At 37.6% G+C, this 18,117-nt stretch overlaps 1 protein-coding gene across 2 annotated transcripts in view; it reads left to right on the top strand.

The window, feature by feature from the left end:
• The window catches only part of ltn1 (listerin E3 ubiquitin protein ligase 1), a 19,976-nt gene extending 1,859 nt beyond the window's left edge, over positions 1–18,117 (top strand). Inside the window, exons 3-31 of one of the 2 annotated variants that reach the window (XM_079598803.1) lie at positions 485–583; positions 936–1,166; positions 1,279–1,331; positions 1,523–1,703; positions 2,118–2,291; positions 3,020–3,210; positions 3,470–3,617; positions 3,689–4,423; positions 4,772–4,813; positions 4,931–5,120; positions 6,171–6,410; positions 6,579–6,732; positions 6,866–7,013; positions 7,142–7,349; positions 7,736–7,895; positions 8,020–8,124; positions 8,520–8,662; positions 8,761–8,896; positions 10,428–10,572; positions 10,835–11,045; positions 12,505–12,742; positions 13,457–13,537; positions 14,463–14,649; positions 14,901–15,072; positions 15,644–15,864; positions 15,962–16,156; positions 16,967–17,134; positions 17,637–17,727; positions 18,083–18,117. In XM_079598803.1, the coding sequence (XP_079454929.1) occupies positions 485–583; positions 936–1,166; positions 1,279–1,331; positions 1,523–1,703; positions 2,118–2,291; positions 3,020–3,210; positions 3,470–3,617; positions 3,689–4,423; positions 4,772–4,813; positions 4,931–5,120; positions 6,171–6,410; positions 6,579–6,732; positions 6,866–7,013; positions 7,142–7,349; positions 7,736–7,895; positions 8,020–8,124; positions 8,520–8,662; positions 8,761–8,896; positions 10,428–10,572; positions 10,835–11,045; positions 12,505–12,742; positions 13,457–13,537; positions 14,463–14,649; positions 14,901–15,072; positions 15,644–15,864; positions 15,962–16,156; positions 16,967–17,134; positions 17,637–17,699 (5,019 nt within the window). In that variant the 3' untranslated portion in view covers positions 17,700–17,727; positions 18,083–18,117. Of the gene's footprint in view, positions 1–484; positions 584–935; positions 1,167–1,278; positions 1,332–1,522; positions 1,704–2,117; positions 2,292–3,019; positions 3,211–3,469; positions 3,618–3,688; positions 4,424–4,771; positions 4,814–4,930; positions 5,121–6,170; positions 6,411–6,578; positions 6,733–6,865; positions 7,014–7,141; positions 7,350–7,735; positions 7,896–8,019; positions 8,125–8,519; positions 8,663–8,760; positions 8,897–10,427; positions 10,573–10,834; positions 11,046–12,504; positions 12,743–13,456; positions 13,538–14,462; positions 14,650–14,900; positions 15,073–15,643; positions 15,865–15,961; positions 16,157–16,966; positions 17,135–17,636 lie in introns of both variants that reach the window. The other variant, XM_079598802.1, reaches the window with a different exon arrangement.

The following is an 18,117-nucleotide window of genomic DNA, read 5'->3' as shown; positions in this document are numbered from 1 at the left end:
TTTCAGGCCTTCATGCTTATGTCTCTTCAGCACTGGAAAGCTTTTCTAATATTAACATGAGTCCTGAAGCTCTTGCCTGATCATAACCCTTGTTTTTCCAGTGATATTCCTCTGACCTTTTCTCACTTGTAATGTCTCTCAGCCATCTCTCTGTCTACAGTCTTTCTTCAAATCTCCCTTTTACTCACTGTCTCTCCTCACCCATCATGAGTGTATGAATTGAATTGAATTGAGTGGACACGATCCCTACTGCTGATTGGCTGCAAGTGTTTATGGTGCTCAGTCTTCAACAGCGTTTCTCAGAAATCGCTTTTACTGCACCTTTAACAGGTTAAAGGTTGAAGACTGTGACAAGGTTACATGTCATGTAGTGAAAGACAGAATGCCACAACACATTGTTTTCCAATATCAATTTATATAAACATTTAATTTCACTGACTCAGAAACTGAATGGCTCATAAATGCTGGTAAATGTGTATTTCAGGCAGTGCAGGAGTTTGGAGCAATGTGTCAAGAGCGACAGCCTGATGTTGTAAAAGGTGTCCTCCCATATTGGCCTCGGATATACTGCCGAATATCAGTGGTAAGAGAACAATGACAATCCTGTCGTTATATATGTATATGTATGTGTGTCGATATATATATATATATAAATATATATATATATATATATATATATATATATATATAATTCGTTTTTTTAGATATTTATTATTTTATTTGTAATATAATTTTTAATATCTGTGATTCTGTGTAAATGATAATGTTAATTACATAATTGAATAAAAGATTTTGTATTAAATATAATTTTTTCTATTTTTTGCATAAGATTAGAAACTTGCTTGTCTCAGATTTTTGGACCCCACTGTATTTAGAGGCAGCCATTTTTTTTCTTCTGTTTGCTGAACATATGTATTCTTATATAATTTTATCAGGACCATGACCGCCGTGTGCGAGAGGCTACACAGCAGGCATTTGAGCAGCTGGTTTTAAAAGTGAAGCGGAATCTGGCCCCCTACCTGAAGAGCATCATGGGTCACTGGCTCATCTCACAGTGTGACACATACTCTCCTGCAGCCTCAGCCGCCAGCGCTGCTTTCCAGGCCGCATTTCCCCTGAATAAACAACCAGAGGCCATCAGCTTCTGTAAAGATGAAGTCCTGAGTGTAAGATAAAGCTCATCTTAGGCTCATAGTGAGACAAAATGACTATCTGCAGAATTTTTTACTTGTACATTGCCTGGCTACAGTTTTTACATACATCCTCTGTGATTCTCAGGTACTCCAAGACAATTTGCTGAAAGAAACAGCTAACACTCTCAGTGACCCTCAGTAAGTGTATGATATGTACTGAAATAACCTGATGTGACAGTGGTTTTGCATTTTTTGGTCATTTTATGATATTAAAAAAAAATTATACACTGTGTGTGCCTCATGGATAATGCTAGTTTTAGTTTATATGTTGAATATATATGTTAATTATGTTTAAATATGTAATTTTAGTGTTGTTGTTTTTTGTGCAGGAGTGTGCCAGAGGAGGAGCGAGAGGCCAAGTACATCCGTCTGTTGACCAGCTCTCTGCTGGCCCTGAAGAGACTTCTGAGCGTTTTACCTGAGCAGGACAGAGAGCTGCTAAATGAGCGGCTGATCCAACTCATCACACAGGGCAAATTCTGGAAGTACAGCAAGCACAAGAGCCCACAAGTGAGCAGTGAAGGGTGCATCTTAAAAAGCTGTGACCATGACAAACAACATGTGACAAGACATTTAGTTGTTTATTTAGTTTTTATTTATGATACTTAACACTCACATTAAAATCTCACTGGCCCAAAATCCCCCTCATCATAGCTGTATATTAAACAAGAAATCTTCAAATTATCTTAATGGTTGTTAAAATAGATACGCACACTATTTTGCTTTCATTGAGGATCGAAAAATGAAGAGTGCAATGTTAAATTGCACTCTTTGGTATATCCACTCAATATCAAAATATTGATGGATATACCAAAGAATTTCTGTGAATTATTGCCTTATGCTTTGTGCTATTTGTTAGCTGTTGTCTTTATGATTCACATCAGATATTCTAACGGGATTCATCGTTTTTTGTTTTTTTTCTAGGTTCGAGGGGCGTATTTTGAGCTGATTGCCTCCATGTGTGAACAAACACCCCAGCTGATCCAGGCGGAAGCGGCCCGAGCGTGTTCTGCTGTGCTGTTGTCAATCGACGACACGGACCCGATGGTGCTGCCTCCTCTGTGGGAGGCGGTCCTCCATATTCTGTCCTGCGTTGATGTGAGACTCATATAATAAAAAATATTATATACACTACCATTCAAAAGTTTGGGGTTAGTAAGATTTTAAAAAGAGAAATGAATAAAGAAATGTTAATAAGAAAACTTATTTAGCCTGTGATCCATTAATTTGATCAGAAATTACAGTAAAGACAATTAAAATCTTACAAAAGATTTCTATTTCAAATAAATGCTGTTCTTTTGAATCTTTCTATTCATCAAAGAACCCTGAAAAAAAAAAGAAATCCCAAATTTTAAGCAGCACAACCTTCTTCAACATTGATAATAATAAGAAATGTTCTTGAGCAGCATATTACAATGATTTCTGAAGGATCATGTGACACTGAAGACTGGAGTAATGATGCTGAGAATTCAACTTTGCCATAAGAGGAATAAAAGTAATTTTACATTGAAACTGCTTTCCCCCCCACCAAATAAATGCAGCCCTGGTGAGCGTATGATACTTTCAAAAACATAAAAAGAAATGACCAACCCCAAACTTTTGAACGTTGTAAATAAATCATTTTTATATAAAAATTTATTTTAAATAATAACAAACATAATGTATAATATGATAGACAAATCTCACATTTTAAAGCTCTATCATAAACCCACATTCATTCTAAAATGTGTTCATCTTTTGCATTCTAATAGAAATGTTATTGCACCTTTATCTGTTTATTGTTAGTGGTGATTCAAATTCATTGCCATCATGTGAACTCTCTGCAGAACTGTTGGACGCATGTCAGTGCCAGGAAAGGCATGATGCCGAAGCTCTGGGTGCTTCTTAAAGAAGGAGGTCGAGGTCTTGCTACATCTCTGCATCCAAACCTGCTGCCATTTATAAGCAAACTGCCAGCAGAGGTCACACAGCCCGACCTGGAGTTCTCTAGAACATTCCTCACATCCGTCATTCAGGGGTAAAGAATGTCATACTCTTATTTGTATAGTCATTCATTCATCATGTACCGGTAGTCATGTCATTGCAGCAGAATTGCCTGCTTAAATCATATATCCTCCCATGACCCTTAGTATTAAACAGGATGGTGTACTTTTATAAATGCAAAATGTTTTTAATTCAGAATACATAGCATTAATTATTGTGCTTTGTATTATAATTACACTCAGTTTTTATTTATGCTGGTTATTTATGCTGGCTTTTACTTATGTTTGGTCCAGATTGTCAAGTGAGCGTGCCACGTCCAGTCCCTCAGAGAGTGCAGCCATCATTTTTGCCACGATGGAGTGTCTGCGGTTTATCATCCTGCAGAACGCCGGAGACGAGCAGGAGCAGAGAAGCATCCAGAACATGCTGATCTCAGAACAGGTATGTGGGTCCCAAGGAAAAGATCTCTCTAAACATGCTGATGTCTCATGCATTGATCTCTCTCTCCACAGCTCCTGCCATTGATTGACAGAGCTCTAGGAAACCCATCGCTGCAGACGGGCCCTCTGTTTCCTCAGGTCTCAGATATGCTGCTTTCCTGGGAAAAGCGGATAGCTGGAAAAGAGGCTTCCACCTTTCAAAGACTGCTGTCAGACTTCTGGGAGGGTCTGGGTCGTTTGTGCACAGCTTGCGTGGACTCCGAGGAGGCCGAGCGAACTGCCCTTGAGGGCATTGCATCGCTCCTGCAGATTATGCATAACCCAAACAGTGCCAGTAAACTGACCAAGAAGAAGAAAACTGTGAAAATTTGCATCACAGACCAGGAAGAAAGAGGCCAAGGGGAGGAACCTCCGATGGAAGCTCCAGCGGTGGAGGAACAAGACTGTCCCTTGAGGAATGGACACCTGCTGGATTTGGTGTGCCAGCTGGCAGAGCTCAACATGGTGTACGTGAGTGAACGAGAGTCGGAAAGGCACCTGCGATTTTTGTCTCAGCTGCTCGGGGCGTTCCCGAGCCCTCAGGTGTTCCAGGTGCTGCTGAGGCCAGAGGAAATGAAGCCTGAAATGGGGTCGGAGCTCAGGCCGCTTGCTGAGAATGCAGCTGTCCGCTTCCTCCTGCAGAGAGTGGCTTTATGGTTAAAACAGGACGGCAGGAAGGACACTGACTTCCTGGTGGACATGGTTTTCAGTTGCCTGCAGTGCTGCAGCTCCAGTGATGACAAGACACTGATCCTCAACCACATCAGTGTAAGAGACCTACATTGGGATACTACAGGGATAATATAATATAATATAATATAAAAAAGTTTGGGGTCAGTAAGATTTAAAAATAAATTAATTCATTTTTTTATTCAAAAGATACTTTCTCTGCATCCAAGAATTCATGCAGAATTCATTCTGTTTTCAGTTATTTTAATAATATTGGTAATTATTTCAAATAAGTGCAGCTTTGGTGAGCATTTGAGACTGAAACATTTTTACTGTCCCCAAATATTTTTTATTAAATGCTAAGCTTTTTCTTCCATCAAGAGACATTTTCACGTTTACATAGGTACATACATAACATCAATAATCAATTATTTGTCTTCATAACAGAGGGATTTGAATTGGAACGTGACTCTTCAACTTATTGAAAAGGTACGTGTTTTTATTAAAGGGGTTTTTCAATTAAGTTACATTTAGCTTAACATTTAACAGTGTTTTTATAGATATATATATAAGTGCTAAATATTCTCTTGACTTTCATGACACCAGGCATGTGCAGACCCTGTCCGTTTGGAGGTGTGTACTGGCTGGCTGAGGGGTCCCGTATTAGGGGAGAGGTTGGTGGGTCTGGCTGGAGAGCTGTGTGTGATGGGTCTGCATGGATCTCCTTCTTCATCATCCCATCATGTACACGGCTGGCCTCTCATCAGCCTCGCTCTGTCACAGCAGCACAATAATGGTAAGTCTTTATATTATTACTACTCAACAACTACATCCTGATCTACCACATTTTGGAGTTAAAGACAAAATTGACCCTATTTATTTTACTTAATTTACTTCAGTTACATTCTTCAGTGTTACATGATCCTTCAGAAATCATTCTAATACTAATTTAATTTAAAAAAAAATATTTCAGGGAAAATTAAAAGGAACATACAAATAAACCATGGTAGCAAATTATCACACTGATTGACAAATATTCAATATAAAATAATTATTTTAAAGCTTGGCCTATTTTACTCCAATAGGTAACAGTATGTATTATAGTCCCATTAATCCTTACAGTGTGATGCATTCTAAACAAACTATATTATGAAATTAATATTATGCAGTCAGAATCTTTTAAGGTCTATGTCAGGTGTAAACCATTGCTGTTAAATTGTTTTTTTTTTTAGCAGCAGTGAAGCCAGACATAACAGTCTTCTCTGAACTAATGTAAACTTATAAGAAGATTTATCATTGAGCAACAAAAGACAAGGATTGAGGTCAAACTGCAACTTTGTAATGTTGTTTAGCACTTGAACTACATGTTTCCAGAAATGGGATATGACCTAACAATCCCAAAACATATGCAAAAAAGTACATTTAGAATTATTATTACACAAACTGCAACTAGGATTTGATAAGTATTGCTTATATGGGGTACAATGCATTTTGTGTACAGTTTTTGTACCTCCTTTGGAGGTGAGGCAGATATTTAACCAAACTATATTCCAATCAGGACTATAACCTTACCAGGAGTCTTCTCTCTCCCATACAAAATGGACAGAATTGATTTGAAATAAAAAATATTTTGTAACATTATAAATGTGTTAACTGTCATTTGTAATCTATTTAATGCATCCTTGCTGAATAAAAATATTAATAAAAAACAGAAAAACATACTGACCCCAAACTTTTTAAACAGTTGTCCATGTCTCATTATGGGAATTTAAATTGACATAAAAAAACTTTTTCAACTGGTGGGTTTCTTAAAAGAAAATAATACTGTTTCTCCCTCTCTTTGCAGAGCCTCTTATTGGTAAGGTGCATGTCGAGCGGATCATTGACAAGCTTCACGCCACCCTGTCAGAAGCAAAGGGCATGTCTGACGCCGGAAACATGGAGCCGCTGGTCACTTTCATCTCTGATGTGGCTGCCACCTTCTTTTCTTCAGTTAAGGGCTGCCTGCTGCTGGCGTCTGCAGAGGAGCTGCTTATGACTGTTTTCCAGCTTTGTGCACAAGACCAAACCATCACTCGCCTCTCAGGTGAAGACTGAAGAAAGCGTTTAATTGTAGCTTGTGTGAAAAAAACAAATAGCTTTAAGAGTTTCTGAATGTTTTAATGAATTCTGAATACCTTCAAATATTACACAATGTTGTCTCCCCAATGTGCGCATTTCTATTAAATGCATGTGTGATGGTGTTTTCTGCCAGATGCTCTTCTTCTGAAGCTTCAGCACGCCTACACTGCCGGCATTCAATCATTGATCACTCACCTGGGCGCAGGGGTCACAAAGGGTACCTTCCTCCACAACGTTGCTTTCTGGGTTAAGAGTCAGTTGCTCACCGCACCACTGACTGTCAAAAGGTTTGGCCTTCTAACCATCTTTAGATAAATGTGCTTTCTCCAAAAGCTGTTGCTTTTTTGGTTTTTCCAAAGTTTGTATGGCTGAATGAATTGTGTGGTAGCTTGTCTAAATCTCTTCTATTATTGATGTCAGTCTGCAGGTTCTGGTGCAAGCTGTAGAAAGTCTGGCTCAGACCATCGCCTCGGCCCAGAAGACCAGCTGTCTCCTGTCTCAGTTTATCTGCTGCCTTGCTCCTACTGAAGAGGAGTGGAGCCGCATTAGACGGGCCCTGCCCCCTCAGGTCCTCAGACAATTACAAATGACTTTCACACATTTTGAGAGGAAATAATTGAAGTATAGAAGGTAGTTTCTCAACATACTGTTTCTTTGTCATTGTTTTTATGTAACTGTCTTCGTGCTTCTCTGCAGTGGGTGAGACACCCTCTGCTGTGCGGTCGTCTCAGAGTCACTGGTGAAAAACTCTGCATGGACGTGTGGAAGTTCAGGGCGTCTAACCGGCTTCCCACGCACCTGTGTGTAAGTGCATTACTGGGAAGAATCATCCTCACTGCAGCTTCACCTGAGGACCTGCAGGTGGAGGCAGACTTCTCCGAAATTCCTGATCTCAAACACATAGGTGAGACTCATTTATTTGTCTAGCTCTTGGTAGCATTGTTTTTGTAAAATAAAAAATGTATAATAATATATATGTGTGTATATATATAATGTACCGGTATATATTTTAATACAGTAAAACAACAACATATTGTAAAATATTATTGCAATTCTCTAATTGAATATATTTTAAAATGTAATTAATTCTGGCATCATTACTCCAGTCTTCAGTGTGACATGATCCTTCAGAAATCATTCTAATATGCTGATTTAATGTGTCCTTGCTGAATAAAAGTATTTCTTTCTTTCTTTCTAATCTGGTAAAATATTTAGACTATTTTACAACTAAAACATTTTTGGACTGAAGAAGTCATGTAATCAGTTTTTACAAATATTAGTTTTATGTAGTTTCAGAGATTTTCTATGGACTTCAGTGGTGTGAAGAAATGGAGCTCTCACCCCTCATGGTGTCTGAATATCATAAACTGCTGCAGTCCTGGAGTTTAGAGCAGAGAATCCTCAACCACAGCCTGATCAAAACCACTCTTATAGACATACTTTTCACAAGGTGAACTCATTCACGTGTTTTTTTTAATATATTTTGTATAATGGCCTAGATTATAAATTATAAATCTTTAATTTGTTTTTTAGAAAGCAAAGTTTTAGACCCTTTTATCTTTTTTTAATCACAGGTCACAAGAAGAAGGCTCTCTCTGGTCACTATCTCTGGCAAAGTATATGCAGAACAGCGAAATGGACCCAAGTGACATCAAGGGCTTATATGGCAATGTAGAAAGGTAGGACATTTTCTTTGTTTTTTTAAAAGAAGTCTCTTATGCTCACCAAGGCTGCATTTAAAGGCTGAATAAAAGTAATAAAAGAAAAAAAGTAATCTTACTGACCCCAAACTTTTGAACGGTAGTGTCTGTAACTGTAATAGCTGATTCAATACTCATAGCACTGGCCTCTGAGACAATTCTAGTAGTTTTTCTAGGCTGCAGCAGCAGTAATGTGTTAAACAGCATACGCTGATGTGAGAAATGTGTGAATGTGACCCAGAGGAACCTCAGCCAGTCAGCTTATACATAGACACATGATTACTGCTGGCCATTACCACAGTGTTTTGGTGAGAAATGTCAGCCTAACCAGGTTGTAACGTTCCTGATAATTCTGTGGCTTGTTTGTGTGTCAGTTTCTTTCCCCTCTCAGAACACAGTGTGAGTACGGTGCAGGCGCTGTGTCCATTTCTAGCCAGTGAAGAGAGAGAATCCCTCATCGCCTTGTGTGTCGCAGAGCTCCTTAACTGGCAGGACGGAGAGCAGGATTGCATCGATAGTGAGATACAGATCATATCCATACTGCACATGATGAGTCACATAGGCTGAGCAACACCAATCTCACTCACATAACTGATGTGAAAAACTAATGTGTAGGTGTGCGAGGCTGTCTGGCCGTGCTGCTCTGCTGTCTACAGGCCGACACGGATGTGGAGGAAGAGATCTTGCTGGCTGTCGTAGACACAATTGCAGAATGGAGGAACAGTAGAGAGGAGTGGTTTCTCTTCAACAGGTGAATCCATTCCTTAGCTATGTGTATCTCTGTAATGAGGAAGATGGCAATGGTATTTATTATGTCAGAGCTATGGCCGTGATGCTCATGGGTGATGCAGGGTTCAAGACTCAGTCCCTTTCTGCTCTTCTTTCCACATCTTTTTATTAAAAAAACAAACAAACAGCAAATTAGTGTAATAATAAAAATGTATATCTTTAAAGGGGTCATGACATGAATTTGTATTAATTTATTTAATATGTCTCACTTCCGCCAAAATGGATAAATGATTTTGATGACATCACTTCAGCTTCTCATCAGATTTTCTGTCCAATCAAAAGCTCTCTAGAATCTGAAGCTTCCTGCCCTCTACATTACAAATAGATGCTGAAGCTGCAGCTAAAATCAGTCACTTGTTCACACATTTACTATTCAGACACTGTAAATATGCTTTCAATCGGGGGGAATGAAGTCTGGTTTCACGTTAGTGTCACGCGAACTGCTGCAGCACGCACAGTCTGCTCAGTCCAGAGACATGAGAGCATGAAGCAGATCATGTGCGTGAGTCGGCGCTGACCAGAAAACGTATTGGACCCATTTGAATTCTGCACAGAATGCTATATTTCAGAGCGATATGGAGGAGATTAGGAGGAGAAACAGTTAGAGATTAGGAGGAAACTGCAGATTTACCAAGCTCAACAGCTCTGGCCGAGCTGTGATTTAAACAAAAGGCTATTGGCTGTTTTAAAATGGGGGAGGAGCTGTTCGATTATGTCCCGCCCTGTCTTCCTGTTTCAGTGGAAATTACATCAACACATTGAATAATGCTGCTCGTTTATAGGCACTTCAGTGGGCCTTTAAGATATGAAACTTGCAGGGTGTTTTAATGGTTCAAAGACTTACTATATGTCAAAAGATCAAGGCAAATTAGATTTCTCATGTCATTTTCCCTTTAAAAAAATGCATCAAAATATGTGAAATGTATAAAATATGATTTATTTTTTCTCAAAATGCTTTCAGAAAAATTACATAATCCCCAAAACAGAAAAATCAACAAAAATGATTAACTATCCCGTCTTTACTATATATTTTAAGTGGAAAATAAAAAAGTAGAAACATATTATTATTATTATTATCAATAATAAAAACAGCTACCATAACCATTTTAGATTTAGACTTGAAATAATAATAATATTTTTTTTTTAAATCAGATAAATAACAAATACTGAAAACCAGAAAAATAAATAAACTATTTTCTATAAAAAAGAATAGCTGTCATCAAAAATGTAAAGTAACTTGAAATACAAAACATAAACATTTGGCTTAGAATGCTTTTAGATAAAACAACAACAAGCACATCAACAAAAATATTTCCTATCCCCTCTTTATATCTTTCAATATAAAATAAATTAAGTAATAAAGTGTAAGTATCATAAATGACAAAAAGCAACAAAAACTATTAAAGTTTGTTGTTTTTACAGTCTTATTTTATATCCATTGATTCAGATAACGCAGGGTCTAATAATCTATTCTCCTTTGTGTCCATTTGCAGTGACCTTGGAAAGGTTTCCGCTGCAGGCCTCTCATTGGCAGTAGAAATTATGCGCTTCCTGTGCTGGATGGTGGATCATTCTCCCACAGTCTTCGGAAACACTCATTGGGATCTCCTGCTCTGCTCAATGCTGGCATGGCTTGAGGTGATATTTCTCTTTCCATCTTCTTTCACACTGTTTTTATGCAATATACAGACTCAAAGTGACACACTCACTGTCCCTTCCAGATATTTCGACCCCAGTGCAAAATCAAATCGGCATTTTGAACAGATCTTATTTTAACACCAGGTGTAAATAAGATCTGAGATGCTTTATGGCTGATCTTATAAATAATCACGCCTTATCTGAGAACCGTTCTCCATACGGACGACAATCCAACCAAATGTTGTTTGTGTCTTTTTCACAGACTACCAGTGAGAACACCGCTGTATTCTGGAATCCATGGGTTCAGCTGTTTGTGTGTGCAAACTGTGAGCTGATTGTGAGGCTGAGTGAGTTTTTCACATCGCCCCCTGCTGGTGTGGAGCAACTTCTTCCGGCGCTGACCTCAGAGTGGAAGGAGTTCTTTTTGGAGGGAATTCACAACCTTCTGCTCCCACTGCTTATTAAGATCCCCAGTGAGTCCCCTTAACAAGAACTTTTGTGGTTGAACAAGAACATTTTGGTTTGTAGTTAAATAACTTTTTTATATTTAGACTACCATTCAGTTTTACAGTTTGTAACAGTAATATTGTAAAATGATCATAATTGAATTTGGCATATAATTTAATTTAAGTGTCTTCGATCACATGATCCTTAAAAATCATTATAATATGCAGATTTGATTCTCAAAAAAATATATTATTATTATTAACGTTAAAAACGGATGTGCTTCTTAATATTTTTTTTTGGAAACTGTGACACATTTTAAAAAATCTTATCAAACCCAAACCTTTGACTGGAAATGTAAATGTTTCAGGAAATTCATGTTTCAGACATGCCATCTCAAAAATATGACCGAAAACATATAAAGCTGCAACTTTTCTGAGAAGATTTAACCGTGCAAACTGTCTAACAGCTGAGGCACAGCACAGCATGCTATCACTATAAAAATATCCTGTTCAATTTACGATAAAAAACTGGTATGTTGCAATATGAAAAATATGGTGACAATCTTTCTGGTATTACAGGATGGCATATTGATATATTTTACAACCTATAACTGCATATTTCATAAAATGATAAAATATTAATATACTATTAATATCATTTACCTTCAAATTTACTGATAGCAATACAGGTGGAATAATAGAAACCCACATGATGAGTCGTAAGAGGCCTTTCGTTAAAATATGCTGGCGACACTTTACGATAAGGTTTCATTTGTTAACATTAGTTAACTACCGATACATTAGATACCTTGATGTGAACTAATAATGAACAATACTTCTACAGCATTTATAATTCTTAGTTAATGTTAATCACAACATACATTTTTAGGATCAAAAGTTGTTTATCTGTTATCATTAGTTGATGCGTTGTGAACAAACATAAACATTTTTATTAACTAACATCAACAGGTTAATAAATGCTGTAAAAATATATTGCTCATTGTTAGTTCATATTTGTTAAGGCATTAACTAATGTTAACAAATGAGACCTTATTGTAATGTGTTACCAACATGGCCAATACTTGTGTATGATGGATCATAGGCAAAACATCATCATGTAGCCTAACACACATGACACTAAACAACTGCAATAAATATAACCTAAAGAACACAAAACACCCTAAATTCTCCGAATGTCCTTGTTTTTCATCATAAGTGGTATGGTTATTCATAGTTTCTACTTGCAAAAAGTGTATTTTACAATAAAATTGTATATAATGTTATAATAAACAATTTACAGTTTTTCACAATACAGTTGATGGTAAAGTAACTTACAGTTAAACAATTACCGTTTTTTCAGATTTTTTTTTATTTTTCTACACAATTTTTTTTTCACAGTGTAATTAAAACTCATCTACACTTTTGGAATGGAAACATGATGTCTTTTGGTTAACAGACTGCTTGAAATGTCAAACTTTTGTCTCAGCGGACTTTACAGAGCCGGATGACCCTTTGTTCCCCCTGCCGGTGTTGAGTGCGATGGGGGAGGCTCTTACCTACATCCCCGTGGAGCTGCTCACACAGAACAAACTTCCTCCTCGGTTTGTAGCCGACCAGAGGAGCAGTCTGCCGGAGCCCCTCCAGACCCTGCTGAATACCCTCTCGCCCCTGCTGCTCTTCAAAGCCCGGCCGTTACAGCTCGCTGTCTACCACATCCTGCACAAGTACAGACTCCATTACCTTCAAGTACCTTTTAGTTCAACATAATACATAGATATACTCTAAAGGCCCTTTTACATGATCAGCAACTATGAGCACATTAACACATGACCGAAGTCTTAAAGGTACAGTAGCAAAAACAACCCGTTTAATACTAAAGGGTCAGCGAGAGGGCAGAAAATGGTCATGTTAAACTAAATAACAATTGTTTGTGCCGCAAGAAAACTTGTTTAACATTATAATTGGACTTTAGGGTAAAAAATAAAATGTGAAGTGTAGAACACCACATTAAGGAGTCAGTGTGTGTCTTACCACCTAGACATTATCTCTGTTTTCTACCTGTTCTGCAGCGTCTGCAGAAACGCTATAATGGACTTTCCTGTAAGTTGCTTTGGTGGGAAAGTGTATGTCGAGAACATAATTGTAAATGTAATTGAAACGAATACTCCAAGGGACGGGCAGTTTTTGCATAGCCTTAAGGTCATATTGTACGGAAGAAGTTTAATCCACAATGCGTTCTGCTTTGGCTTTAATTAAATATGCTTCATTGAGAGCACAAGCCTCTGGGAGAGAAACAGTTTTATATTCCAGAGGGTTAGCTGAGATCACCTCTGTGCTGTTGCTGTAATGCTATGTCCATTACAAGCCTTTGAATGAGCCTCAGCGATGACGTCAAGTCGTCTCAGGAGAAATGTGAGTGATGTGTTCGTGTCTTACAGGGTGATGCCTTTGTTGCCAGAGAGTGACAGCGAGAGTGCCAGCGCTAAATCTGAGGACGAAGATGGAGAAGAACCATGCTTGTAAGACACATGACGATGCACTTTCACACACACACACACACACACACACACACACACACACACACACACACACACACACACACACACACACACACACACACACTCACACTCACACTCACACTCACACTCACACTCACACTCACACACACACTCACACTCACACTCACACACAGTGTCCCCCAAAAGTCTTTGGACATTTAATGCAAAATAGATGCCATTTGGTTTGATATTTTGACATCCATCCATCCATATTAATATTATTATTTAATAAAGTTTATCAGCTATTTTATGATTTTTTTTTTGTTTATTAATGCATTATTTATTTATTGTATTAACTAAAATGTACAATATCTAAAATAATGTAAGAAAAAATATCTAAATAAAGCAAAACATCCTAATGTACATTAATGATAAGAATATAATATATTTTAATTTTTTTATATAAAGTAGAATCATATGTGACCTCTGGGAATGTCCTTTTACTGTTTTACATTGTAAATTTATGTTTTTATATTATTATTTATTATTAGTTCATTGTATGTAATCATCCATCCATCCACAAGTTTTATGGTTGCCCATCTCCCGCATCTAGGAGACTAAAGCCCAATCTATACTTCTGCGTCGAACTCCACCCGTAGCTACGCCGTAGGCTGTGTGTAGCGCGCGTACCCTTCGGCCTACCCTGACGTGCACCTCTCCAAAAATGTAACAACGCATCAATTCTACGCGGATGCAAGCGCTGTGATTGGTCTGCTAAAACCCCTCCCTCGAGTTTCACATGCTCCCTATGCATGTGTAATTGCGCGTCAATGCGGACAACACAGAAGTATAAACGAAAACCAACACGTAGTCTATTGCGTAGAGGCTCCGGCGTAGGTCCGACGCAGAAGTATAAATCAGCCTTTCCTGTGTGCACTTCCTGCAGGTCTCCTCCGGCAGCGTTGATGAGCATCCTTTCTGCCACAGAAGAGCTACTGGAGAATATTCTAGGTGGTGTCCAAGTGGGCGAGTTTGCTGTGGTGCAGGCCCTCAGTATGGAGCACTGCTGCATTCTGGGATATCTTCTCTCCTGGAAACTCCTTTTTACCTTCTTCAAGGCTTCTTCATCTCACGTGAGTAAATGATCAGTGTGATAATGCTTTGTAAAGCTGTCAACCATTGCCTCATCCTTTCTGATACACTTCTAACATTTTAGAGGTTAAATTGACATTCAGACATGACCATTTCATTGTGACCGAAATATTGAGTCATAATGTCACAGCTTTCATCTCCTAAGCCCTTTCTGATCCTGTGTAAATGTGAAGAAAGGCCACAGTACTTAGATGTCTTTTGCATAGCGAAAACATCTATCTTTGTGTTTCAGCTGCGAGCTCAATACTCTCTGCACCTGAAAAAGACTCGTTCTCTTCATAAACTACTGCTCCACCTGTTCCGTCTGATGCCAGAGAACCTATCAGTGCCCGGACAGCCAGCAGAACCCTCAAGCAAAGAACCAAAAACCTTCTTCACTGAGACTTTGTCTCTCTCCCCTCAGAGTATGTTGCAGATCATCAATAACTGTGGTTCTCACTGCCAAAATTATATATTGCAAACAAAAATGTTGCTGAAATCAAACATTAAAATGTAATAAATATATTAATGAAAATTATTTTATTTGTATTAATAAAAAAATAAATGTATTTATTTAGCATTGTAAGTAGGCGCAATTATTTTATTGTTTGTTAGTATTTATTATATACTATTTTAGTATATATAAAAAAAATATTTTTAATAAAAAAATTATTTTAAAAAGTTTTTATTTTAAAGTTTTAGTAAGTTCATTTTTAGTGTTTTTTTATATTTCTATTTATCTTTAATTTAAGTTTTAGCCATTTTAGAATTTAAACTTATTTGTTTCAGTTGTCAAGGCAACATTTCTAATTTAAAAATGTTTTCAGTTTGTTTTTCATCTCATTTTTGTTTCATTTCGGGTTTATTTCAATTATTGAAAACAATACCAACACAGCCTGCTACCTGCGACCCGATCAGTTGACATCCAATGATTTATAACATTTATGACTTTCTCTCATATCTGAGATCATCTCACTAAGTGTGTGTGTGTTGTAGAAACTGAAGGTCTGCAGTTTGAGGTTCCCCATCTGGCGTGCTCCGTGTACTATGGTGCGCTGAAGGACTTGCCCGCAATGGTGCGCCTGTGGTGGAACAGCCAAGAGAAACGTGTCTTCAGCACGGTGGATAAATTCACCAGCAAGTACGTCAGCGGCGTCTTGTCTGCGCAGGAGATCGCCTCTGTGCAGTCCAGCACCCAGACTTTTGAGAACATGATGGTAAGCCAGGGTGAAGAGTTTAGTTCAGGAGAAGGACGTGTGCTCTGTGCATAAATGGTTTTTTTGCATTGTGATTTGATGTGTTTTGTGTTCACAGGTGAAAGCGCGTTCTGCCACGCGGGAGGTGATCGCTACTTACTCTGTCGACGATATCTTCATCGAGCTGGTGATTCAGCTGCCTCAGAATTATCCCCTCGGGTCTATCTCAGTGGAGAGTGGGCGGAGAGTGGGTGTGGCTGTTCAGCAGTGGCGCAATTGGATGCTTCAGCTCAGCACGTACCTCACACACCAGGTACAGGAAGTATAAATGTTCTCTGTATAAATATTTTAATTAAATACCATTTAGTTTAATAAAAAAAAGATTTATAGACTGCCGTTGAAAAGTTTGGGGTCAGTAAGATTTGTTTGTTTTTTTCCAAGGTTGCATTTATTTGATCAAAAATGTAGTAAAAACAGTCATATTGTGAAATATTATTACATAATTTTCTATTTGAATATATTTTAAAATGTAATTTATTCATGTCATGACAAAGCTGAATTTTTAGCATCATATCTCCAGTCTTCATTGTCACATTATCTTTCAGAAATCATTCTAATCGGATGATTCGCTGCTCAATAAACATTTCTTATCAATATTGAAAGCAGTAATGCTGCATGCTTTTGTGGAAACTGTACATTTGTACATCTTGTAAAAAAAAAAAAAAAACAGCATCATTTGAATAGAAAATTCAAAACAACAGCAAATTTGAAAAAAAAAAAAATGTAATTGCAATTTATGATCAATTTAATAGATCTATGCTGAATGAATATGATTAATTTCTTAATGACCCCAAAGATTTGAACATGGTGTGTAAAAGAATCGAGAAACATTTGCAAAATTTGTATTATTATTATTATCTCAGAATATTGTTTTTTCACCTATAAATATTCCTACTTCATGCAAAAATCTCACCTTCAGTTTCCTAATTTGACAGGTTAATTCTTTAGGTTGGAATTGGCCCAGTTTGACTGGTTTATAAGAGTAACGGTCAAATAAAGCTTAATATATGAATAATAACTGAAAATGCCCAAACTAATTTAGATGATGTGTTGTGTCTGGTAGAATGGCAGTATTCTGGAGGGTCTGTCGCTGTGGAAGAACAATGTTGACAAGCGTTTTGAGGGGGTGGAGGACTGTATGATCTGCTTCTCTGTCATTCATGGATCCAATTACTCGCTGCCAAAGAAAGCTTGCCGCACCTGCAAAAAGAAGTTCCACTCTGCCTGTCTGGTGAGTGCCACGTACACCATCTCTTGCTCTTCTATTGTAGTTATTTTTAGATGAATGTTTTTAAACACTGAGAGCAGTAAGTGTAGTTTTGAGCATTTAATGTTGTTTTACGAATTTCCAATTTACATCACTATCTAGAATATCTGCAGGTCAACATGAAACCTGTTTTACTTCTGTAATCTGACTTGCGTATTTCAATAGGATATTCAACTGTATTCAGAAAGTAAATGGGCTCAATTTTGTTCTTAAAATGTAAAAAAAAAATCTTATTTGGTAGTGTGACTGCATCCCTTTCATATCAGAGGTTTTAAACCCTATAGAAGGTCACCAATGCTCTTGAAATCGAATAATTTCCCCTCCACAGTGAAGTTCTCAATCCGTCTCAATTTATTGCTCCATTTCTGCGGATATTTCAGAATCAGCAAAATGTGCAGCCTTGAATGTTCTCGTGCGCTTCTCGTTCCTCACTGACTGGTTGTTTCCATTTTCTTTCATTTCACAGTATAAATGGTTCACGTCTAGCAACAAATCCACGTGTCCTCTGTGCAGAGAGACGTTCTTCTAAGCTCTGTCTCCATGGACACAAATAATAGGTGAATGACGTCTATGGTGAACAGCTGACTCGGAAAGAAATGTTCTGTTTGTTTGTTTTGTACATATGATTTTTGCAGTGCTGCAAATTACCATGGCCTTTTAGTTTCTGACTCTGAAGATGTATCCAACAACATCTATCCACAAACAGTGAAATTAATGAATAAACAGTCGGAATTCCAGAAAAAAAAAGTACCGGAATGAATTAAAGGCAACTGGACAGGACAATGAAGGCTGAACAAACATATTCTTGGTCTTAAAGGAATAGTTCACTCATAAATGTACATTTTGTTATTATTTAATCCTCCTCCTGTCGTTTACAAACCTGTTTATGTCTTTTTTTTATGCGGAACACAGGCTTTTGAAGAATCTTCAGCCTTTTGAAGAATTTT

The sequence above is a fragment of the Phoxinus phoxinus genome (genome assembly GCF_949152265.1).
Source record: "Phoxinus phoxinus genome assembly, chromosome: 23".
Lineage (NCBI taxonomy): Eukaryota > Metazoa > Chordata > Actinopteri > Cypriniformes > Leuciscidae > Phoxinus > Phoxinus phoxinus.
Note: the sequence above shows the minus strand (reverse complement) of the source record. Positions and strands in the feature narration are given on the sequence as shown.